Source organism: Pseudophryne corroboree, chromosome 5, assembly GCF_028390025.1.
Source record: "Pseudophryne corroboree isolate aPseCor3 chromosome 5, aPseCor3.hap2, whole genome shotgun sequence".
Taxonomy (NCBI): Eukaryota; Metazoa; Chordata; class Amphibia; order Anura; family Myobatrachidae; genus Pseudophryne; species Pseudophryne corroboree.
Genome location: NC_086448.1, coordinates 492333174 through 492357919, shown reverse-complemented (window position 1 = coordinate 492357919; position 24746 = coordinate 492333174). Strand labels below are relative to the sequence as shown.

The 24746-nt window shown below is 44.2% G+C and overlaps 1 protein-coding gene across 1 annotated transcript in view; it reads right to left on the bottom strand.

Annotated features, from left to right (window-relative positions):
• The window catches only part of C5H5orf22 (chromosome 5 C5orf22 homolog), a 236848-nt gene that overhangs the window by 72011 nt on the left and 140091 nt on the right, over positions 1-24746 (bottom strand). The window contains exons 4-5 of the mRNA XM_063925203.1: positions 17019-17081; positions 3318-3439 (exon numbers count right to left, since the gene is read on the bottom strand). Of these exons, the coding sequence (XP_063781273.1) occupies positions 3318-3439; positions 17019-17081 (185 nt within the window). The remainder of the gene's footprint in view (positions 1-3317; positions 3440-17018; positions 17082-24746) is intronic.

The following is a 24746-nucleotide window of genomic DNA, read 5'->3' as shown; positions in this document are numbered from 1 at the left end:
TTGGTTCGTTGGACACTACCTGAGGTAGGTATCCCTGTTTAGTCCGAAGGACCGCCCAGTCCTGGTAAAACAGCAAAAAGGGGGAGTGAAAGGAGAGTGCTCCCAAGTCAGTCTCTTCGGGCGGAAGCGTTGGCCAGTAGAAAGAGTCTTCGTGGTTAAATATTTGAGGTCTACTGTTTCAAATGGAGGTTGAATCAGGAGTACCCCCTGGAGGAAGGTACAAACATCCTGTAAGGGAGCAAGTCTCTTCTGAACCTTCAAGCGAGGCAATGCGAAGACCCATGGTAAGGCATACCTGCAAGAAGGCCAGGATGCCAATGGATCCCAAGAACCAAAGGATCATAGTGGCAATGAGCACACGACTGAAAATAGGAGTGCCAGATACTGCAATAAATGTGAGCGGATGCCAGTTTGCGAGCGTGCAGCATAGTTTGAATAACCACACCGAAATAATCCTTTTTGCCTTAGGACGGATGTCTCAAGAGCCACACCAAAGACAAGCAAGGTAGGTCTGGATGTAGACAGGGCCCATGTGAGATCAGATCTGTTCGAAGAGGTAGAGGAATAGGCTAGTTTATGGAGAGACACAGCAGATCTGAGAACCAATGGCCTCTTGGCCATGCTGGAGCCACGAGTATGATCGTGCAGCCCTCCTCCCTGAATCTGCGTAGTACTCTGGGAAGGAGGGATACCAGAGGGAAGAGATAGGCCAGACAAAAAGTCCATGGGACTGTTAGTGCGTCTTTGAAGCATGAATCATGTGTCCTGGCCCCATACACTGACACCGTGTGGTTGTGTCTGGAGGCCATGAGATCCACGTCTGGAAGACCCCATTTGTTGACCAGAAGTTGAAAAAGACAGCTGGATGAAGAGACCACTCTACAGCGTGTACATCCTGTCGACTAAGAAAGTCTGCTTCTCCTTGAGTTAATATTGTTCAGAAGGCCAGAAGATGAAGCTCTGCCCAGCAAGAATCAGAGTTACTTCCTGTATTGCTGCTGCACTGCGAGTGCCTCCTTGCCAGTTTATATAAGACACAGCCGTGGCGTTGTCTGACTGGAATGCTGGTTTATATAAGCCACAGCCGTGGCGTTATCTGGCTGGATTTGTACAGGAGAGCACGGTAGAAGGCCCTGAGCCATTTGAAGGTCCTGGTACACTGCCCGAACTTCCAGGACGTTGATCGGAAGACCATTTTCTGTCAGAGATCAGCAGCTCTGAAAGGAGTGACTGCCGTGACAGCTCCCCGCCACCGTCCGTGGTGAGAAGTGTCCAATGTAGTACCTAGAATGGTCGCCCCTCGTCCAGTTTGGATGCACGTAGCCACCATGAGAGGGATGTCCGAATCTCCTGAGGCAGGATCATGGTCTTAGATTTGATCTGCTTGACTAAAACCATTCCATCTGCAAAGTACAGTATCAGGCGTTGTAGTAGACTGGAATGAAATTGGGTGAATTCCACCATGTTGAAGGTGGATACCATGGAGCCCAGGGCCTGTATAGCCAAATGGATCGAGACCCTTTTGATTGTGGAGTAGGTTGCGGATGAGTAATTGCAATGCTGCCATCTTGTCTGGAGGAAGTAAGACGCGTTGTATTTGGGCATCCAGGAATGCTCCGATGACGTTTCCGGAGACCTGCAGAGCTTTGTAATGGCTGCCTAGCATCTCATTAAGGAAAAAGCAGCCCAGCGTGGGAAGACAGCAGCAGAATGGCGCCCTGGGCTGGGAGAGGGGCCGCTGGGGAAGTGCTGATATCCCCTTGATGGCATCCACCACCGGTTCTACTGGTCTGAATGTCCCCAGCACCAGTATACATAGTGCCCTGGTGGTCTAGTGTGCCCACAGGCATTTAATGGCTGCGACCCACATCAGCGCAAATAAAAAAATAATAATTTGAAAGTTAACAATTAAAGCTTGGGCTGCTTGATGCAGCCCCATTGTTCAGCGGTGACCAGCTCCTGCTGGCACCAAACAAAAACTAAAGTGCCTGAGTATGTAGGCGGGGTATGAGGGGTGAGATGCCCAGTGCATCCGGCGAGGGTCACAAGCTTAGCTGTTCAGGGCCTGATCTGGTCTCCACCATCGATACCCATCGTTAACCCTGTCGAGACCATAAACCCCGGAAAGTTTATGAAGGTTGAGTGAGCGGTACTGGAATGTGATAAGCTAGCCTGAAGAGGTGAGTTTTCAGGGAACTTTTGAAGGTTTGGAGACTAGGGGAGAGTTTTTAATTATAATTAAACATTAAAATATTCATACAGGCAATACAAATCCCATTATTTTTCTTTCATAGCCTTTCAAAGCCTTTTAAAGTATATTTTAGGGTTCAATTTAAACAAAAAAGGGACATGATAACTCATCTGCCTTAGGTTGATAATGCTAATTGCACCCACTTTTTTTTTTTTTGCACTCAAAAAATTATTAAGTATGACATAAAGGAAAGTATAATGAACTCTTGGAGTTGAGAGATTGCTAAAACACTTTTTTTTTCAGAATCTCCATATTTCAATTGACAAAGGGTCAAAATTTCAAAGTGATACGTGGATCAGGCACTGAGATGTGGATTTTTTTTCCAGAGATCTCTCAGGAAAAATGGAGCTTCAGGAGTGGCATTTCCCAGAATTTTTTTTCAAAATTTGACCCCCTATATCTCAAAAACTATGAGGCCTAGAGCGGAAAAAATTGTCATGGGTTAGTAGCTCTGTGGTAGTATCAAGTGTACAAAGTATCATGAAAATCCGAGTCGTTGGGTGTCATGCCTGGGTGAACTGGCATGGAATGACCCAGAAGTCAGTACAAAGATAGCAGACATATCTCAAACTTAATCTGTGCAAAAGGGGCCTAACTCAGAGTTGATCACAGCAGCAAATTTGTTAGCAGTTGGGCAAAACCATGTGCACTGCAGGGGGGACAGATATAACATGTGCAGAGAGCGTTAATGACACGAATATCATAGTTCCTATGGATTTAAAGCAGACATGCACATTTCTTGGGTTAAACTGCAATTTGCAAGTGGTTAATTAATAGTAATTGCCATAAATACTTATTAAAGTGTCATTAGTATACTTGTTTCACTATTGTTAATAATTTATTAGATACCATAAGTGTTATATGAAATTGAAACAACACGGGACAACAGCATAGTTAACTATTGAGCCAAAGCAAAGGGCAAGTGGTTCTCCCCAGGCTCCTTCCCCTATTACTGATTTTTATGCTTATTGGGTGTATAAGGTCAAATGTTATCTTTTTTTATTAAGATAACTTTCATGCAAAAAAGTTTCATTTGCTAAGGGATACACGTGTTTACAATCCATACCCAGTATTTGACGACCATCTTTGTACAGTCTCTTCACCATCATCTTCACAAAAATCTCCAAATGCGGCCTCCAGATCTTCAAGTTGACGTATTCGGCTATCCACAGAATCAACCAGTGCATCCTGTTAATATACAAGGGAAAACCATCAAATTACTAACGATTTTGCACAGTAGTCCGTTAAATTTGCATTTAACAAAAGGAAATAAATAAAATCCCTGCTGTAGCAACATCTCCCCCAGTGGATAAATCAGCACAATACTTTGAACCAAGTGTCAAACACCCACAAACCACGTGTAACTGGGTGGTGCGGTCTACTCAGAGAAGGCTTCATTTCTGGGAGGTTATCACACTAAAGTGGATAATCCTTTAAGATACTTTAGTCATATATGCACACCCCACAAATTCCACATTCTGCATACACCAGAATCATTCCGAAAAAAATGTCAAGTTTTTCGGTCAGAGGATTCCTGGGCACAGTGCATGCATAAAGGGAGAACTAAATGATAAAAATGCTTGTAAATTTGACAAAAAGTAATGTTATCAAAAAGCAGCTTCAATGCTCCCTGCAACAGGAGTAGTTCCACCACTGATTGCACCAGAGTAGGTTTACTGCATAGGTTCTCAAACTCTGTCCTCAGAACCACAAATAGTCAATGTTTTCCAGGTAATCCAGCAGGTGCACAGGGGTACTCATTACGCATTGACACATTTTAAAAACATCCACAGGTGGAACTAATTATTTCACTTGTGATTCTGTGAGGAGACCTGCAAAACATGCACTGTGTGGGGTAATGAGAGACAGAGTTTAAGAACCTGCGATTTAGTGAAAACAAAACAGGGTTAAACTACACATGTTCAGTAGGGGTGGTCTTCAGGTTGCCGACTGTCGGGATCCCGGCGCACAGTATACCGGCGCCGGACAGCACGGCATACCGACAGTTTTTCTCTCTCGTGGGGGTCCACGACCCCCCTGGAGGGAGAGTAAATAGCATGGCGCATGGCGTAGCCTGCCACCGTGCCCGCAGTGTGGCGAGCGCAGCAAGCCCGCAAGGGGCTCATTTGCGCTCGCCACGCTGTCGGTATGCCGGCGGTCGGGCTTCTGGCGCCGGAATGCTGGGCACCGGGAGCCCGGCCGCCGGCATACCATACCACACCCGTTCAGAAGAGCAGAATGGGGTCCTCTGGAGGACGGACTGTACTGACAGACCAACTACAAATTTCAGTATAAGGCCTGATGTATTCTTCCCTTTGTCATGAATAAGTGCTCAGTCTCACTTTCACATGGCAGAACACACAATGTGTAACTGAAGCTACCACATAATACGACGACAGTATAACCTAATCCAAAACAGTAGAACACATTCTTTTATATAAAAAACAGTTTAAACGAAGCGAACACTAATACAGTAAACATTAGAGCTCTATCCACTATCATTCAATAAATAACAGTCCAAATACAATAGCTTTCAGTGGGGACGTTACAGACACTACTGGTTTGAACCATGTACTGGAAGGACCATCTTAAATGGAGAAATTCACATACAGACACCATAATATGTTTTAACTGCCTTTCTCAAATCTTAAAGTTGGGAATGAATTGCACTGCTTCTGTTTGGCATTTTAATGCCTAGGCCACAGTTAACAGAAGGACACATTAAGAGTACAAGAGTAGGACAAACATTTTCAGATTATGAAATGACTATTAATTACAAACTGACTGATGTAAATTTAATTCAAAATGCCAAAAGTACAGAAAAAGTGGGCACTAGCGTATGACCTGGAAAAACCCGGAACAAGCACACAAATAATGACAAGTGAGTGCTAGCCACCTGCACCTGCTCCCTGGATTGCAGCTACTTATATTGAGTTGCTTAGTCTCAATAAAAATCAAGAGATAAAGCAAGGTAAATGGGCGCCCGTACCTTCAACTCTATGAGAACTACCTATTGCTGCACAATTTGGTAAAAAGAGGGAAAGTTGCTGACCCCCGAAAAACAAAATAAACAGAAGAAACCAATCTGTGCGCAACAGGATCACTTTTAAATGTATTGTTTTATTAATAATCCAAAATATGGATAGAAAAATAAAAATATGGATAGAATATATAAATATAATTATAATACTTCAGGAGTGACCACACAAAGAAAATTATATATATTTAAACAATTTAACACAACCAGATTCTAAACCATCTGGATCATATGAAAAAACCCCGCAAAGATATCACAGTAGTTAAAATCTGAACTCTTGGTATATTAATCAAAATGGAATCCCTAAATCAAATCACAATACAGTGCACTGATTCAATAATTATAAAACGTCCACATAGGCTGGCCAGCCTGTAATTAAATAGGGTGTATTTCACCCAAGGGTTCTCCAAGAGGATCAGTTATTTGGTCTCTGACATAATACTGTGATTAAAATGAAGAAAGGAGGAAAGGTTCCCTTGTTGAGGTCTCGGGTGATCCCAACAAGGGAACCAGTGCGGGTGCAAGAGACAGCACGAGACGGTTATTCAGCTGAAATTATCTCCATTAAACAGCTCCATACATCGGTGGCACGGGGAGGATATTTACCTCCTCGGCTGGAGGAGACACTCGTTATACACTGACGGCATTCATTTGGTTGGTATACAGATGACCTACTTTATAATGATCCTTTCTTCATTTTAATCACAGTATTATGTCAGAGACCAAATAACTGATCCTCTTGGAGAACCCTTGGGTGAAATACACCCTATTTAATTACAGGCTGGCCAGCCTATGTGGACGTTTTATAATTATTGAATCAGTGCACTGTATTGTGATTTGATTTAGGGATTCCATTTTGATTAATATACCAAGAGTTCAGATTTTAACTACTGTGATATCTTTGCGGGGTTTTTTCATATGATCCAGATGGTTTAGAATCTGGTTGTGTTAAATTGTTTTAATATATATAATTTTCTTTGTGTGGTCACTCCTGAAGTATTATAATTATATTTATATATTCTATCCATATTCTTATTTTTCTATCCATATTTTGGATTATTAATAAAACAATACATTTAAAAGTGATCCTGTTGCGCACAGATTGGTTTCTTCTGTTTATTTAGTCTCAATAAATGCAGAAAGAAACCAAGAATTTTAAAGAAGCTCCATCCATAGAGCAAGGTGTAATTAATAAAGTAATTTATTTATTTGATCTAAAATATATATCAAATATAAACACTCACAATATAATGTTATGTATTAACACATTAGCCACAACTACCTTCAGCTGAAAAACATGTAAATCTAATATAAAACCAATCGATTGGTGGAACCCTTTTGTTTATAAAAATTAAAAGGAGATTAATACCACAGCTGTTGGTAAAAAAGGAAAAACTCTTAAGAGAAAAAATAAAAATATTAGTTTCAAATATTCTAGTCATGGACATTTATTGCACCTTCAGATGATTAAGACCATGCCGCATATACTTCCAGAGAGAGTTTTATTCAATGATTTATCACTCCAACAGTTCATGAATAAATTACCCCTCACCTGTCGCTTTGAAGGAATCCAGGTGGATAACAATACAGGAGTTAAAAAGTCTCAATGCAAGAGTTAATATCTCTGGATATATGGAGTCATATTATTAGGTACCTGTTATGAAACCAAAGTAACGGAGCCTGCCGCTTCCGCTGTGAACAGCCGATGACCACTCGTGTTTGCGGAGACAGCTACACTAGTGGACTACGCCGGCTTGTCCACTAGTTTTCTCTGGTGCAGAGGTCCAAAAAAAGTAAAACCAGGGCACTGCTTGACGCGTTTCTCATCAGAATGAAACAGTCATCAATAAGGCTGAGAAACGCGTCAAGCAGTGCCCTGGTTTTACTTTTTTTGGACCTCTGCACCAGAGAAACCTAGTGGACTCCCAGCACTTACATTATCTATTGGAAACGGTTGCCGCAGCAGAGGCGAGTGGATCCTAGCTGCAAATAATCAAGGAGACAGGCTCAGTCTTTTCCAGCCCTACACAGCTCCCAGTGCTGCACAGCTGACAGGCTCCATCTGTCCAGTCCCACACAGCGGTCAGCGCTACACACTGACAAGCCGGCGTCAGTGTAGCTGTCTCCGCAAACACGAGTGGTCATCGGCTGTGAACAGCGGAAGCGGCAGGCTCCGTTACTTTGGTTTCATTACAGGTACCTAATAATATGACTCCATATATCCAGAGATATTAACTCTTGCATTGAGACTTTTTAACCCCTGTATTGTTATCCACCTGGATTCCTTCAAAGCGACAGGTGAGGGGTAATTTATTCATGAACTGTTGGAGTGATAAATCATTGAATAAAACTCTCTCTGGAAGTATATGCAGCATGGTCTTAATCATCTGAAGGTGCAATAAATGTCCATGACTAGAATATTTGAAACTAATATTTTTATTTTTTCTCTTGAGTTTTTTCTTTTTTTACCAACAGCTGTGGTATCAATCTCCTTTTAATTTTTATAAACAAAAGGGTTCCACCAATTGATTGGTTTTATATTAGATTTACATGTTTTTCAGCTGAAGGTAGTTGTGGCTAATGCGTTAATACATAACATTATATTGTGAGTGTTTATATTTGATATATATTTTAGATCAAATAAATAAATGACTTTATTAATTACACCTTGCTCTATGGATGGAGCTTCTTTAAAATTCTTGGTTTAATTCAAAATGGTAAATTGAGGAAAGTAGTACTTTGAAATCCGTACATACAGTTAAAGGGTTTCTAATTTTTCTGTTTATGCGAGAGAACTTTCAACTTTATGGGTATAGTCTCAATTGGTGTTCAGAAATGCCTTACACCCCGGCATGGTCCACACTGACCAGCCTAGGTTTACTGCCTGCTCTGGTAACCAGATATGGTGCCAAAAACTAATCAAAAAGGGCCTGACCCCATGATTTCTGTGCCCTCAGTGTAGCACAATTATCGGGTATAACTGAACAAAAGAAACATTTAGAAAAACCTAGTACACAGGAATACCGGTGCTGTAATCTATAACTGCCATTTCAATAATAATTATATGGTTTGAAAATTTAAATCTGATAACTTTTGTTTCATTTTTTTATTTTTAATATTATTAAAAACCAAGGGTTGTATACAGAAAATATGGCACACAGTATTAATACAGATAATTGCACACATTTTTAATCAACAATAAACACCACAAGGAAGGAGGAAAAGTATGGAAAGGTGGAGAGGAAGAAGCGGTGATGATAGGTGGGTGGGTTTAAGTCTAGAATAACTAATAACACTGGGTTGCAGAGCTTTAATAAAGTGGGCTCTACTGTTCATAAAGTGGCACTATTAACAAGATAATCATCTGAGTCCACACCAGTTTGCTATCTGAATATCACTCTATAGCAGCAAGAGCGATATCGTCCATTTCCATATCCAGTCTTTTAAACCAATCACATATCAGTGGAGTAGCAAACATCTTCAAATGAAATGGGATAATTATTTTTGCAGTGTTATTCAAATGTCTTGGGAACACTTTATGGGCATTTCACTTACATTTGGATCAGATGGAAAATTGTCTCCTATGACTTACTTAGAAATATCAATTATCGTTTGCCAAAAAGTTGTGAACTAAGAATAAGCTCACCAAATATGGTATGGCATGGAGCAACCACCACATGTATATGAGAGACCAGAGAATATTTTTACGTAGAACACTCAGGATTCTATACAAGGACGGACTGGGGATCTATAATGGCCCTGACATTGTCTCATGTGCAACAAGGGAGCAAGGTCACAGCTCACGGGGGCTTGGTTTAGTGGCATGTCCCTGTATGCCGGAAGGCCGTGCAGAGCACCAGAAGGCTGAGCTGCTCTGCCAGCCGAGCAGAGCATTTGCCAAAAGTGCCAGTCCGGCCCCAATTCTATAAAATCTCATTAAATGTGTAATATGTTCTAATTGATAGGACACTTTGGGAACAGACATGGCTATATTGCGATTTTTTTCCTAATGGCCCAGAAACAATTCTATCCCATTATTAGGCGTTCATGAAATCTAGATTAGTGGTTTAGTTGTTTTTCCACCAATATCTTATTGAAAAGATACATCAAGTGTTTGATAGTTCTTGGAGAACACTTCAAAAAAATAGATGAGACCTCTACTTAAAACATTATTTCTCATTAACTGGCAAAGATAATGACATTCTTCCTGAATATTTGAAAATGTGGTACTGCTCCAACAATTGACCAACATGTAGATCTTTGTCTTACTGAAGTTTAGGTCATACTAATAGGTCCATTTTTAAATTTGGCTTTTTACCTCCCCAAAAGTTCCAGACAATTCTCTGTAAATCAATAAAGAATTTAGGGGGAATATAAATTTGCATTTGCAATAGAGAGACTTTTCGGCAAGATATTCATTACAACAATATTCCCTCTGCCAAAATCAAGACATTTTAAGATTTTACCAATTTTCATTTTAATTCAGAGTATACCTTTCTGAGAGCTGGCTCAAAATTGGATCTAGAAAGGCCCTTATTAACTCTAGCTATGATAATCACTAAATATTTTAAATATGAGGGAGATGTATGAAAGGTAAATTTCAGGTGTTTTAAATGTGTGGGCCATTGATCGAGGAATTAAATTTTAAAATTGTAGTTGTCCAAGTATGTAAATACTGCAGATACAGTTGGAAGATAAATTACAGAGTTAGAGATTGTAGACAAAAGATCATGGGCAAACAGGGTCACTTATGCTCTACACTTCCAATCTTAATACACTGGATATCGATGTTTACCCTGATTATTAAAGAGGAACAAAGGGCACTCCTGTTGGGTATCATTAAAAATACAAGAGTCCTCACTTTAGCAGATTGGTTTGCATATAGCATCATGATCTTTGAGAGCTAGTCATAGCTATCTTTTTCAGCATCAGTTGATAGGGGGGTGGCATCTGAACGAAAGATCAAACCTGATAAAAGAGGAAGTGTCATGAGTCTAAGACCAACATACCATACCTGGCGCTGTCTTATCATTGCTGTACACAAATCCCTGGGTCTGCTGCAGCATTCCTATTATCTCCAGATATGGGTATAAACAAACTAGCCAACTGCATGGGTGCGGCCAAATTGGATTTCCCCATGTGACTCTCTAAACCAGTTTCTAAAATGCAGCTGCGCTCACATGATTCCAACAGCCTAGGAGGTGCCACCACTTTCAATTTAAACCTGCTCCTATCCGCTCCAAATTGCCAGAGCAACAACTTCCTTCTGGGATAGTTACTGGTCCCCAGGCCTCAGTTACTTCTGTACCTGTTCTGTAAGCAATCTCCTGATGCTTATTTTTGGATATGCACTCCTGTTGGCTTACCCTATTCACCCATTTATTCCACGCTGTACTAGTTCACCTGTTAGCTAAACCAGTGCCAGCTATTTGCTATCTGCTCACTACCAGCATCCATTCAGTTTGAGACAATACTTAGCTTTCCTGCTGCCCAGAGCTGCACACACACTCCTTCTCCTATTGCTGTTATCCACTGGTGTGCTCAGCTGTCTACCATCTACTGCAAATATCCTCAACAGTGACTCCTGCAGCTGCTGCTTACATCGACTACACAGGCTAACTCCACGGGCTAGTGATTCAGTTGATTCACTTATGCTATACCTAAAGGTTGATCCTGAGTTTCAGGAGTCTGATTCCTGGTTTGTGGTGGTCTTCGGTTTCCAGCAGGGTCAGTCGGTGGTCCTAGATATCGTATTCCCACTCTCAGCTCTGCGACTTGTATTCAGAATATTATTCCAGGCTAATTGCCGGGGTGTGGGTTTCAGGGCGATATGGCTCCTGTGATTCTCATTCCTAACGCTAGTTGTGAGTTCTGGGTTTTCTATACAAGGTACGGTACTATGCAGCTCTAAATTCCCTAGTGCGTTTACCAGAGTTCTCAGTATTATGTTCCAGCCTTGAGTGCCTTTGGCCTGGAGATTTAGTTCCTTACAAACAGTTCCATGTATTCACGGCTACAATTTCAATCCTGTAACCTAGTTCAAAACTTTAGTCTGGGAACCTTGTCATTGCCTGGATTGTCTAGGACACCCTTAAGCACCTCAACTTCTACCTTATCCGATCCATGAATCGACAATTCATCATATCATCTTTTAGCTTCACTCACACTCCTATTTCTGCTGGACCCAAGGGCTCAGACACAGATCTCAAACATTACAAACCTGTGAAAGGAAGAAGTCTTGGTTCTGGTGTATGATGTTAGGTAAAAGGACTTTGAAACGATTGGTGATAATTTTAGCAAGCAATAGGATATCTAGATTCAGAAAAGAGATAGCTGAAGCACTGAGCCGGGTCCTTGCTGTCTTTGGATATAACTAATATGAGAAGAATGAGACTGAAAACTATTAAAATATGAAATCTCATTGAAGGCACCCAATAGAAAAGGGACTGGCATATCTTTAAAGAAAATTGTCTGCTGATCACCTGACAAGGAGCCTAATTCAGATGTGATCGCTGCTGTGCGTTTTCGCACAGATGGCGATCAGATCCGAACTGCGCATGCACCACAATGCACCGGTGTGTGGTACGGCTACAACAGGCTTCGCCGGTCAACGAGAGGATGGTGCGAAGGATCCATTTGCACGGGTGTTCGCAAGGTGATTGACAGAAAGAGGCCGTTAGTGGGTAGCAACTGACCGTTTTCAGGGAGTGTCCAGAAAAACGCAGGCGGGCTCAAGCGTTTTCAGGGAGGGTGTCTGACGTCAGTCCAGTCCCAATCAGCAGGACTCAATCGCACTGGATAAGTAAGTCCTGGGCTGCGCAGAGACTGTACAAACTGACTTTTCTGCAGCTCTGCAATACATGCGATCGCTAACTTGCAGAGCGATTTAACCCTCCCCATGTAGGCGGCGACTATCTGATCGCAGGGCAGCAAAAAACGCAGCCCAGCGATCAGATCTCAATTAGGTCCCATATCAATTTGCAAACCCAGAAATGGGTGGGGTGGCAGTGCTTAATGCCCAGATTTTCCCCACACCAGCTTCAAACATAGGACATCCTTCATTTTATGCAGTGGGCTGTCTATTTTACAAAATGTTATGAGTGACCATATTATTCCTGCATATTTTATAAGTTTCCCTGAAAAACGAAAACGTTTTTTTATTCTGAAAACGTGAAAAAAAGAAAAAAAAAAAAAGGTAGACTAATGCCGGAGTAAATACCACAAAATATTTTTTTGTGGTGATCTGAAACTGAATATGCACATATACTTTTAGTTTACTTTATTTGGTATGAACCGTTAAATCAATTTCTCTGAATCCCTCCTGGGGGACATTATACTGTTCCCATCCCTTCTTTCACTCCGTTTGGTTTTCACTGTTTGTTGGAGTATGTTCTCATTTCAGTGTTTTACTTAGATTTCTCCTGTGCGCTTGATTATTAAGAAACAGAATAACAAGATGGTAGAGTGATGTAGAGGGGAGACAGCATCAAACAAGTTTAGTTTGCAGAAGCACCACTCCTACAGGACCACACTCTCTACAGTGTTCCCCAGATTGGATGATACAGGAAAGTACTGCACTTTTTTGCCCATTTTTATTAGATTTGTGAGGAGAAATAAGCAAACTAATGGTAATTCTCAGAAACTCAAATAGACTTCTGACAAAACAAGGTATAATTTGTGTGAATATTGCAAAATGAATTATTGGTGTTTGGAATGTGACCAGGGCCTTACTGACCATCTGACAAATGCAAGGCGGGCCACACAGATATCAGGACTGGCCGATCAGCGCAGCCTCCTGGTGTTCTGCTCAGCTGCCCGGAACATGGAGACAGAGTCTGGCCGAGCAGCTCAACCTCCCGACACACTGTTTGGCTGCCCAGCCTACAGAGACACACGGAATAGTGCGAGGCCACAATCTTATGAGCCATGACCTAGCGCCCTAGTTTCGCGTACGGCCAATACAACGCCAGGGCTGGTATATAGCCCCTGAATGTGACTAATCAAAAAAGTGCATAAATAAGCTCAGATGTGAAGGGGTTTAATGCATCCATTTCAGGGAGAAGCATGGAACTATAGAAATTTTGTTAATCCAAATACACACATATGAATGACAAAGGATCTCCTTTACATTCTACATTTTGCTTACATTATCCAAAAACAAGATTTTGGTACTTACCGATAAATCCCTTTCTCTGAGTCTATAGGGGACGCTGGAGTATAGTACCATGGGGTATAGATTGGGTGAACAGGCGAGCCGGCACTTTAAAATTTTTAAATGTGTGTTACTGGCTTCTACCCCTCTATACCCCTCCCCAGACCAGTTAAGAAACTGTGCCCGAGGATAGACGGCAACGCGACCAACAGAGAATGAGGTACGCAAGACAGTCAGATAAAGGGACCGCTGTAAAATAGGAACTTCAGAAACACTCATATGTACAGATAACCATACAGAAAAAAGGAAAAGGCAAAAAGGACAGCAACGCAAAGAAACCATGCAACCAGGTCCTAAAGCCACCCAGCTACCTGGAACTACAGGGGCAACCAAGTATACAACCATACTGCCAAGAGAGAGCAGCGCAGGAAGGGTGTCCAGCGTCCCCTATGGACTCAGAGAAAGGGATTTATCGGTAAGTACCAAAATCCTGTTCTCTCTATCATCCATAGGGGGCGCTGAGTACAGTACCATGGGGACGTCCCAGAGCTTCCAAGATGGGCGGGAGAGTGCCGAGAAGTCCGGAAAAGCTGCAGGCCTAGACTCAAGGCTATAACCGAGAGAACTTTGGAGCGTGACAAAGGTATGTCAGCAACCAAAAAGCAGTATGACCCAGAGGCAAACGATACAGAGACCCACCAAGAGAACCGGGAGACACAGATCGCAGATATCCCACCAATAACCCTGCCAGCGAGCTAGAAATTAAGTGGAGGCTGGCCAGGCGTTAACAAAACCAAGGTGGAGCCATCACGTTATGCAAAGACGGAAACCACAATAGTGCTCTGAAAGACCTATAGGCTGCAGAGGCTAGTCAGAAAGATTGCAACACTGCAATACCACAAAGGAGTAAGGCAGAACGTCTAAGGCCAACAACGCTCTGGGCAAACAGCATAATGTCCATCAGGACGGTTTATAGAGAAGACCAACAAGTGAGTCTTTCCTGTAAACAATTGCAGTCAGAAACCTGCTCCTAACGAAACCTGAACAGAAAAGGTGCCACTGACCCCAAGAGTATGCACTCCAGGCAACATATGACTTCTGATAGTACAGGAAAGCCTGGCCTAAGTCGGCATGCGTCCGAAGACACGGTAAACACCGCGGAATGCCAAATTGCCTTCCAGGTTCCAGGGTAGAACTCTGATATGTTGCAGAAATGAGAACCAACATGCTGAGCCATGAATAGTCCCCTCAGACCTTCACCACACATCAAAACAGCCAATCTGTTAAATTTAGGTACCAGAACAAGCCCGAACATACCAGGTTCGCCCGCGAAAAGATCAGCAGATCTGGAAACAGAGACGTGCGAGGCCAGACAAACAAAGGGGAATGAAACAGTCGTATTTTGTGTACCCTGCATGAGTAAACAGGGAAGGAGCAGAAAAGTCAATTAACACCGATGCTAACTGGCATGACCACGGAGCAGACAAGGTCTCCCTTGAAAAGGCCCCCTACAAGGAGAAATGAGGAGGACCCCACTGATCCATTAACCGTGAGAAACTGTGTATAGAAAACCCCCTCTCACTGAAGTTATTTGTCTTCTGCAAGGACTATGGTCGCTAAGTCGACCCGTGGGTAAAAAGCCTAAGGTGGTATAGTACAATCCGTTGATTCCTTATTTTTATAAGTGTATTCCTACTCCAAAGAGTATGTAACAGTAAGGTGTAGTCTGGCTGGACTTAAATTACCCACTCTCAAAAGGAGAAGCAAAGTGACCCAATGACTGTCTAGTCGCCCTGGGTCCAGGACCGCGATGAGCAGTGCAAAATCCTAAGGGGATACCTGCACTGGTTCTGAGAGGCCAATTGGGTTGTACAACCTGGAAAAGGCCCTGCTGGAAAGTCCTATTTAAGAGCAACCAACATCACATAAGTAAAGAACACTAACTGAGCCGAGGACCCAGCAAAGCAAAATCCTTAAGCTCAAGGAGAGTATTCAGTGGAGACTCACGTTAAGAACTAACTTCTCTGTATTCACTGAGACTCAAAGAAAGCATCCCTCATACACACTTGTGTGTGTAAACAGAAGCATTAATCAAATCTCTCTCCAGAAAATGCCTAGAGGAGTAGGTCATCCAGATTAGGGATGAGTCTTATGAGACGATGGCAAAGATGACCAACTCATGTGACCACGAATAACACCCCCTGAGTCCTGGGCGTCAAGGAAAAAGCTGGAATATGACCAGAGGACTACAAAACCAAGCAACTGAATAAAAATCTTTCAGAGGGGAGTAAGGAGGAAAAAGCCTAAAGACATTAAGGAAATCTCCCAACACAAAGTCTAAACTTGGATGAAAACCCTCAGAATCAAAAGAGACTGTGACTGTAATGCAGGTTCCTATACCGCTTGGTGTTTCCGATAAGGTTATCCCGAACAAACAACCGGTATGTTACCTGAAGGATTGGAGTCTTAATTTAATGCTATAAGACTCCGGACCTCATGCGCCAACTAGCTGGAATGACGGTGCTGAGAGAAGCCAGGTGGCTTTAAAGTTGACTATCATTTGCCCGTAGGCAATAGGGATCTATGACCTATGGATGGGCAGACCGTAATCCCAATCATGAAAAATAGCCAGGACTCCCCCTCCACACTGCAATCTTCCAGTGAACATGGTAAGTAACCCTATTTGCCTGATGGAATCGAACTAGAGAAACGGACGCACCTGAAATCTGTACATGTATACCAATTTATATAAATATATACAAATAGATGCATATCTTTTTATAAATATATACAGATAGATGCATATGTATATAAATATATACACATTAACACATCTATACATACATACTCTTATACAGATGTTTGGAAAGGGTGGTCCAGATGAACCTCCTTGCTGGACAGGAGATGTAATGCTACGGTAGCATAGTCGGGTGTGGGATGATAGTGTCTAGTTAGACAGACATTAGGTCGATAGGATCAAAAGGTTGACACAAAAAACGTAGACTTGCGTTGTACTGCTGTGTCCGCTGAGCCTCAGGAGACTGTTCATTTGTTCTAAGTGCTTCCACAGCTCCTTGAGACAGCTGCTGCAGAGGGGAGATAGAGCACTGCCTATTCTCTCTGTTGTAGTATGGCCACCAGTATACCCGGGAACCCCGCTAACGGACCCCAGGCTATACATACCAGGCTTCTGTCTTCAGCCATGCTGACGGTGGCGGCGGGCTGTTTGGGGCTCCATCTCAGCAGTAAATTGCTGGATGCGAGGCATCCAGGGACTGATGTCCCTGCAGCCGGCAACTCGGGCTCCATACCACGCAGGGTGGGACAGAGTTCTCCCAGCAGCTCCCACGTAGCAGACTGGCATGGGCAAACTGCCAGAGGAAGTGACCGGCTCACCCGGGCACATTTCTAAAACTGGTCTGGTGAGGGGTATAGAGGAGGAGCCAGTCACACATTTAAAAATTTAAAGTGCAGGTTTGCCTGATCACCCCATCTATACCCCATGGTACTGCACTCCAGTGTCCCCTATGGATGATAGAGAAATACCCTACTGTATGCAAGAATAAAGTATAATCTACCTCTGAGGAATCAGAGCTTGGCTTCTTGAAACTGTACAATTGCTGCAAGATTTTATATTCATCCTGAAAAGAAAGTGAACATAGTATTATAATAAATCATTCACATTATAAAGGAATTCTGTAGTAGCTAAAATAACATGTGGAACATAAGGACATGTGAAAAATGCAAAACCCTCTCCACAATTAAATGTTAATTAATTTAGTAGCCAAAATAAAACCTGAAAGCATTTCAGAACACAATCTGTGCTTTTACAGCTGTAGCCGAGCTACTGTTTAGTATAACAAACAGGTACTTAAATGTTCAAGACGTACTGTAAATCCATTCTTTGGTATTGTCTTGTAAGTCTATTTGGAAAATTGATTGAAATCACAAACAGGTGGTTTTCATTGATCTATGCAACGTTCACTGAGCTGCATTCAGTAAGCCATACGGGTGGCACTCGATATCCTGGCTGTCGGGATCCCGGGAACTATTTTGCCTCTTGGGATGTCCAGGACATCCCTGGAGGGAGAATAAGTAGTAGCGTGCCACCATGCCTGCAGCATGGCGAGCGCAACGAGCCCGAAAGGGGCTCTTTGGCGCTCGCCCCGCGGCCGGCATTCCAGTGGTCGGGATCCCAGTGACGGTATGCTGGGCGCCGGGATCATGACAGCCGGGCGACCGTAGTAGACCCAGTACCGACAGTACACATAATATTAGAGTGTTTGCTGTATGGAATATGGCCCAAATATACAGTAATGTGGCACAAAACATCCATGTGTACCTACTGTACACTTTAAACTTTTGTTTGTACGGTCAGCAATTTCCTCAGTTACACGAATTTAGAGTGGTGAATAAAGTTCATAGCAAGTGTAAATGTGTACAAGCCCTAAATAATAGGATTTAAATTACCTACCAGTAAATCCTTTTCTCGTAGTCCGTAGAGGATGCTAGGGTCCATATTAGTACCATGGGGTATAGATGGGTCCCTTGGGAGCCATGAGCACTTTAAGAGTTTAAGAGTGTGGGCTGGATCCTCCCTCTATGCCCCTCCTACCAGACTCCGTCTAGAAACTGTGCCCCAGGAGACAGACATACTTCGAGAGAAGAAAATTGCACAGATAGTGGTGAGATTCACACCAGCTCACACAACAGCAGAAAACCAAGCTAACCAGCTTGAAACAATTCAGCAACGGCTGAACAACAGAACTTAACCAAGTAACAACGCAGTACTTAACTAAGTAACAAATGCAGGAAAACGAAGCGCTGGGCTGTTGCCCAGCATCATCTACGGAGTACAAGAAAAGGATTTACCTGGTGGTAATTAAAATCCTATTTTCTCTTACGTCCTAGAGGATGCTGAGGTCCACATTAGTACCATAGGGATGTACCAAAGCTCCCAGTATGGGAGGGAGTGCGCGAAGGCTCTTGCAGAACTGATTGACCAACCTTTAGGTCCTCAGAGGCCAAAGTATAGAACATGTAAAATTTAGCAAACATGTTCGATCCTGACCAAGTAGCAGCTCTGCAAAGTTGTAAAGCTGAGACACCCCGGGCAGCCGCCCAGGAAGAACCCACTTTACGAGTAGAGTGGGCCTCAACGGATTTTGGACACGGCAAGCCTGCCGTAGAATAAGCATACTGGATAGTAAACCTGATCCAGTGAGAAATCGTTCGCTTAGAAGCAGGACACCCAATCTTGTTGGGATCATAAAGGACAAACAGAGCGTCAGACTTTCTGTGACGACAAGTTCTCTTCACATAAATCTTCAAAGCCCTCACAACATCCAAGGACTATTGAGGTAACTGAGGAGTCAGTAGCCACTGGCACCACAATAGGTTGATTTATATGAAAAGCCGACACAACCTTCGGAAGAAATTGCTGATGCCTCCTGAGCTCAGCTTTATCTTCATGGAAAATCAAGTAGGGGCTCTTGCAGGACAATGCCCCCCATTCCAACACACGTCTAGCAGATGCCAATGCCAATAGTGTGACCACCTTCCAAGTAAGAAACTTGACATCAACCTCCTGTAAAGGTTCAAGCCATTCCGACTGCAGGAACTGCAGCACCACATTAAGATCCCAAGCTGCCGTAGGAGGCACAAAGGATGGTTGAATGTGCATAACCCCTTTCAAGAAAGTTTGAAACTCAGGGAGGACTGCCAATTGTTTCTGGAAGAAAATGGACAAGGCCGAAATCTGGACTTTTATGGAGCCCAAACGCAGGCCCACATCCACACCTACTTGCAGAAAGAGGAGAAATCTCCCTAGTTGAAACTTCACCGTAGGAAACTTCTTGGATTCACACCAAGACAAATACTTTTTCCAAATTTGATGGTAATGTTTTGACGTTACTGCTTTACTAGCCTGTATCAGGGTAGGAATAACTTTGTTCGGAATGCCCTACCGAGCTAAGAGCTGGCGTTCAACCTCCATGCCGCCAAACGTAGCCGTTGTAAGTCTTGATAAGCGAACGGCCCCTGTTGCAGAAGTTCCTCTCGAAGAGGAAGAGGCCTCGGATCTTCCAGCAGTAACTCCGCGTACCAAGCCCTTCTTGGCCAGTCAGGAGCAATGAGGAACGCCTGAACTCTTGTTCTTTTGATTAGTTTGAGAATCCTTGTGATGAGTGGAAGTGGAGGGAACACATACACTGACTGGAACACCCACGGAGTTACCAGGGCGTCTACCGCCATAGCTTGTGGGTCTCTCGACCTGGAACAGTACCGCCGAAGCTTCTTGTTGAGGCGGGAGGCCATCATGTCTATTTGAGGTATGCCCACATCCGGAATGAAGATTGCCGACAGCGCCACCGTGTGTTTGTCCGCCCGAGGATGATTCTTGTTACCTCTGACATTGCAGCTCTGCTCTTCGTTCCGCCTTGTTGGTTTATGTAGGCCAGTCGTTACATTGTCCGACTGAACCTGAATGGCCTGATCTTTCAAAAGATGTGCCGCTTGCAGAAGACCGTTGTACAAGGCCCTTAGTTCCAGAATGTTTATTGGAAGGATGGATTCCAGACTTTACCACCTTCCTTGGAAGTTTTCCCCTTGGGTGACTGCTCCCCAACCACTGAGACTTGCATCCGTGGTTAGGAGGATCCAATTCTGAATCCCGAACCTGCGGCCCTCTAGTTGGTGAGAGGTTTGCAGCCACCAGAGGAGTGAGATTCTGGCTTTCGGTGACAGACAAATCCTGTGCATGTGAAGATGAGATCCCGACCATTTGTCCAGGAGATCCAGTTGGAAAGACCGTGCATGAAATCTTCCGTACTGTAGAGCCTCGTAGGAGGCAACCATCTTCCCCAGGAGGCGAATGCACTGATGAACCGATACCCAGGTTGGCTTCAGGACATCCTAGAACATTGTTTGTATCACCAACGCTTTCTCCTCCGGCAGAAACACCCTCTGTACATCCGTGTCGAGGATCATCCCCAGGAAGGACAGTCTTCTTGTTGGCTCCAGATGCGACTTTGGAAGATTCAGGTTCCATCCATGTTCCTGGAGTAGTCGAGTTGAGAGAGCAATGCTCTGCAACAGCTTCTCCCTGGAGGATGCTTTTATCAGCAGATCGTCCAGATAAGGAATTATGGCCCTCATTTCCGAGTTGTTCGCTCGCTAGCCGCTTTTCGCAGCAGTGCACACGCTAAGCCGCCGCCCTCTGGGAGTGAATCTTAGCTTAGCAGAATTGCGAACGAAAGAATCGCAATATTGCGAAAATATTTTTCTGTGCAGTTTCTGAGTAGCTCGAGACTTACTCTTCCAGTGCGATCAGTTCAGTGCTTGTCGTTCCTGGATTGACGTCACAAACACACCCAGCGTTCGCCCAGACACTCCCCCGTTTCTCCAGCCACTCCCGCGTTTTTCCCAGAAACGCAGCGTTTTTTCACACACACCCATAAAACGGGCAGTTTCCGCCCAGAAACACCCACTTCCTGTCAATCACACTATGATCACCAGAACGAAGAAAAAACCTCGTAATGCCGTGAGTAAAATACCAAACTTCTTAGCAAATTTACTTGGCGCAGCCGCAGTGCGAACATTGCGCATGCTTAGTTAGCGAAAAATCGCTGCGATGCGAAGAAAATTAACGAGCGAACAACTTGGAATGAGGGCCTATGTTCACACCCTGCTTGCGGAGGAGTAGCATAATTTCTGCCATGACCTTGGTGAACACCCTCGGTGCAGTGGAGAAGTCAAACTGCAGTGCCTGGAACGGATAGGGACAGTCCAGCAGTGCAAATCTTAGATAAGCCTGGTGAGGCGGCCAGATCGCAATGGGAAGGTACGCATACCTTGATGTCCAGGGATGTTAGAAATTTCCCCTCCTCCAGACCTGAGATCACTGCTCTCAGAGACCCCATCTTGAATTTGAATTCCCTCAAATAAGGGTTCAACGACTTTAGATTCAATATTGGCCTGACCGAACCATCCGGTTTCGGTACCACTAAAAGGTTTGAGCAATAACCCTTGTTTGCTAGGTGAGGTGGAACTGGAACAATTACATTTGAGTTTAGCAATGTTTGAATGGCTTCCTGTAGGATAGCACTTTCTGTCAGCAAAGCTGGTAAGCATGATTTGAATTACTTGAGAGGTGGGGGTTCTTGAAACTCCAGTCTTTACCCCTGGGTAACAATATCTTGTACCCAGGGGTCTAGGCCTGATGACGCCCAGACATGACTGAAATTTCTTAATCTTGCTCCCACCTGCCTGATCTCCAGACTGAGAGGTCCACCGTCATGAGGATTTTGAGGAAGCAGAACCAGGTTTCTGTTCCTGTGAACCAGTTGGTGCAGGTTTTCTGGATTTCCCCCGACATCCTCTAAAGCAAGTGGAAGGGGGTTTGGACTTTTTAACTTTTGCGGTCTGAAAGGACAGCATTGTAGACGTAGGATAAGATTTCCTAGTAGGCGGTGCTGCTTAGGGAAGGAATGTTGACTTACCCGCAGCTGCCGTGGAGATCCACACATCTAACGCTTCCCCAAACAGAGCCTGACCTGTGAAGGGTAGGTTCTCCACACTCTTCTTGGATTCTGCATCTGCAGACTCTGGCGGCGTGTCCCCTGCGTGCCAAGACAGCCATGGAAGAACCCCTCACCTTAAGCTGGCCAAGATCCTTCATGGCCTTCACCATGAAACCTGCAAAATCCTGTATGTGACGTAAAAACAATTCAATGTCACTTCTATCCATAGAATCCAATTCTTCTGGTAATGTGCATGGCCACTTTACTATAGCTTTAGAAATCCACGCACGAGCAATAGTGGGTCTTAAAGCTACTCCAGTAGCTGTGTATAGTGATTTGAGCGTTGTCTCAATCTTGCGGTCAGCCGGATCTTTTAAAGCGGTGGACCCAGGAACAGGTAAAACTACCTTTTAAGACAACCTAGACACAGAAGCGTTCACTACAGGCGGGATTTCCCAGTTTTTCTTGTTCTCCTCAGGGAAAGGAAAAGCAATGAGAACCCTTTTTGAGATCTGGAATATTTTCTCTGGGTTTTCCCAGGATTTTTCAAACAATGCGTTTAATTCCTTACACGCAGGGAATGTAAGGGAGGATTTCTTATTGTCAGTAAAGTAAGCCACCTCTACTTGGTCAGGTACCTTAAAAGTAATGTGTAAAATGTCCCTAATAGCCTCAATCATGAGTTGCACCCCCTTAGCAAGGGATGCATCTCCCCATCACCGTCCCCTGCATCAGTCGGTATCCGTGTCAGCTTGCATTATCTGGGCAAGAGCACGCTTCTTAGGGTAAACAATTGGGGTCTTTGAAGAGGTAGTGGGAGCTGAATACGACAAAACCTCAACAAACTTTCTCAAAACCTGTGTTTCAGTCTCATTTTTAGCTATCCGAGATGATCATTCCCCTAATAGAAATCCACCCATGGGGGTCCGGATTCAGAAGGCTGAGACAGTATATTACAGTCCTGAGTACATGGAATAGACTCTGCAGGAGAAGATACACACTCTGCAGCACAAGATACAGAGTTCCTAGACATGTTTATGTGAGCTATACAAACACACACACACACACAGGAAAATGCAGACACAGTTTCCCCCAGAGTACCTTCAGAGAGAGACACAAAGTATATGGAGCCAGCCACACAGCGCCCCAGTAGGCAGTTTATACAGTAAACAGCTGGCGCTGACTGAATAACTTTAATAGATTAAACAGCTACACCCTGGTACAGCAGAGGTATGTTGGAGTTATGTGGAGGGCAGCGCTCCCTATCAGCGTCTCTTCAGTGTGATCTGCAGGGAGAAAATGGCGCTGGATCCGCTCTGAGGAAGAAGCCCCGCCCCCTGTAATGGTGAGTCTTCCCGCTTTAAATGATTATACTGGCCTGGGGTGATTTGGCTGCTAACAGTGGGATTAGCCCCTGTTAGCATATGTGACCAGTGTAGGGTATTTGCGCTGGCCCAGGGCGCCCCACACAGCGCCGCACATCAAGTACCGCTGAGCCCTCCGGAGCACAGCCTGTCAGAGCTGCGCTCCTACCCTTGTGCCGCCATTTCTGACGGCGACCCGCTTACCGGGGCGCTGGCGTCATACTCACCACTCCATCTTCTGGCTCTGTTAGGGGGTGGCGGCCGTGCTGTGGCAGTGAGCGGTCGGCACGTGGGCTTGTGATCAGCACCCTCAGGAGCTCAGTGTCCTGTTAGCGGAGATCGAGAACCACCTACTCCCCCCCGCCAAGTCCCACGAAACAGGGAGGCTGTTGCCAGCAGCCTTCCTGTACCTAACTCTCAGAAAAAACAAACATGAAAGAGGAACAGCAACAGCTGAACCAGCATTACTAAACCAAGTAACAGTGCAGAAAGAACGCGCCCAGTATCCTCTATGAACTACGAGAAAAGGATTTACTGGTAGGTAATTAAAATCATTTTCTCTTACGCCCTAGAGAATGCTGGGGTCCATTTAGTACCATGAGGGATGTACCAAAGCTCCCAATCTGGGTGGGAGAGTGCTGAGATTCCTGCAGAACTGATTGACCAAACTGAAGGTCCTCAGAGGCCAAAGTATCGAACTTGTAGAACTTAGCAAACGTGTTCGAACATGACCAAGTAGCTGCTCGGCAGAGCTGTAAAGCCGAGACACCCCAGGCAGACACCCAGGAAGAACCCACCGACCTAGTAGAGTGGGCATGTACAGATTTAGGAACTGGCAAACTTGACGCAGAGTAAGCATGCTGGATAGTAAGCTTGATCCAGCGAGCAATAGACTTCTTTGAAGCAGGACACCCAATTTTATTGAGATCATAGAGAACAAACAGCAAGTCCGATTTTCTGTGACTAGCTGTCCGCTTCACGTAGATTTCGAAGCCCTCACAACATCGAGGGACTTTGAAGTAGAAGAGGTGTTGGTAACCACCGGGACCACAATAGGTTGGTTGATATGAAACGCAGACACCACCTTTGGAAGAAATTGCTGATGAGTTCTGAGTTCAGCTCTATCTTCATGAAAAATCAAATAGGGGCTCTAGCGAGACAACTCCCCCAATTTCCACACAAGTCTTGCCGAAGCCAAGGCCAACAGCGTGACAGTCTTCTACGTAATAAAACTTTACGTCAACCTCCTGTAAAGGCTCAAACCATTCAGACTGTAGAAACGGCAACACCTCGTTGAGATCCCAAGGTGACGTGGGAGGCACAAAAGGCGGTTGGATGTGCAGAACACCTTTCAAGAACGTCTGAACCTCAGTGAGGGAAGCCAACTGTTTTTGGAAGAAAATGGATAAGGCCTAAATCTGGA